The sequence below is a fragment of the Neodiprion virginianus genome, chromosome 3, assembly GCF_021901495.1.
Source record: "Neodiprion virginianus isolate iyNeoVirg1 chromosome 3, iyNeoVirg1.1, whole genome shotgun sequence".
NCBI classification, from domain to species: domain Eukaryota; kingdom Metazoa; phylum Arthropoda; class Insecta; order Hymenoptera; family Diprionidae; genus Neodiprion; species Neodiprion virginianus.
In genome coordinates, this window is record NC_060879.1 from 9,813,634 (window position 1) to 9,814,908 (window position 1,275).

The window sequence follows — 1,275 nt, forward strand, 5'->3', positions numbered from 1 at the left end:
CATGCACGATCAAGTCATAAAACTTGGATCTGCGTGCGGGCGGTCGAGTTGTAAAAACTCGAGACGCGCGGCGGCGTCGGTTGTAAAGGCTAGAGTACAGTGTATTGAGAGAAAAAAAACGAGAATACATTTAAGTACTTAGGAGTTCATAATTGCGGTGCAATAATTGAGGATTAGGAGAAATATGGATTTTTAAGTGCATTTGGGATTTTTGGGATTTGTCACGTCCGGTTGTAATTTTCTGTTTAATTTTTGTGAGGCGAAGCCGCCACAGTACCCCCCTGCCAGTGATGAAGTCGCGATTAAATATGTTAATTGAATCCAGCTTGGTAGCGTTCGGTGAATCTGACTCGCCGCTTGGTCCGGCGATTGTTGTTCTCGTTCTGGCTTCTCTGGATTTGAGCCGGTGGTGCTGAACTGCTTGGCATTGGAGATTCGATCACTTGTGGCTGTGGAGCTGTTTGGGACTGCGAATCTGTTGGCTGCGGTGGAGCTTGTTGTGTAGTTCGTTCAGCAGTTGATTGAAGAGAAACGTCTTGGTCACCTTCGTGTAGAATGTAAGCTGGTTTCAGACGATCAATGGATACAGTGATCTCTTTTCCTTTGTTGTTGATTACGAAGTCCTTGGTGCCGCGACTGATGACAAGATAAGGGCCATCGTATGGATTCTCAAGTGCGTTCTTGATAGCGTCGTGACGCAAGAGAACGTGGCTTGTTGTTCGCAAGTCCTTGAAAACGAAGATTTTGCGTTGACCATGCCGAATGACTGGAGTTGGTTGCAATTCTTGCATTCTTCGTCGAAGGTCTTTGACGTAACTGCTTGTATCTTCGGATTGTTGTGGTGTCGATGCAATGAATTCTCCTGGTAAACGAAGTGGTTCACCGTAGACCAATTCTGCGGATGTCGCTTGAATGTCCTCTCGCCAGGCTGCTCTTATTCCGAGTAGTACTATTGGGAGGCTGCGGGTCCATTGGTTGTTTTCATGACACCGTATTGCTGCTTTGAGTTGTCTATGAAAACGCTCAACCATTCCGTTACTTTCGGGATGGTACCCTGCCGTACGTAGGCGTTGATTACCTGAAAGTCGATTAATTTCGGTGAAAAGTTTCGACTCGAATTGCCGGCCTTGATCCGTGGTTACGCGATCAGCAGGTCCGAAACGGCAAATCCATCCATCGTAGAAAGCACGTCCAACGGATTCAGCTTCTTGGTACGGTATTGGAAAAGCTTCTGGCCAGCGGGTGAATCGATCGACACATGTAAGACAGTATTTC

General features: G+C 46.9%; 1 protein-coding gene across 1 annotated transcript; it reads right to left on the minus strand.

Moving 5' to 3' along the window:
• Nucleotides 1-311: 311 nt before the first annotated feature.
• LOC124299509 (uncharacterized) lies at nt 312-1,031 on the minus strand. Its single transcript, XM_046752763.1, has one exon. The coding sequence runs from the start codon at nt 1,029-1,031 to the stop codon at nt 312-314; it is 720 nt and encodes a 239-aa protein (XP_046608719.1).
• Between the last annotated feature and the right edge of the window lie 244 nt (nt 1,032-1,275).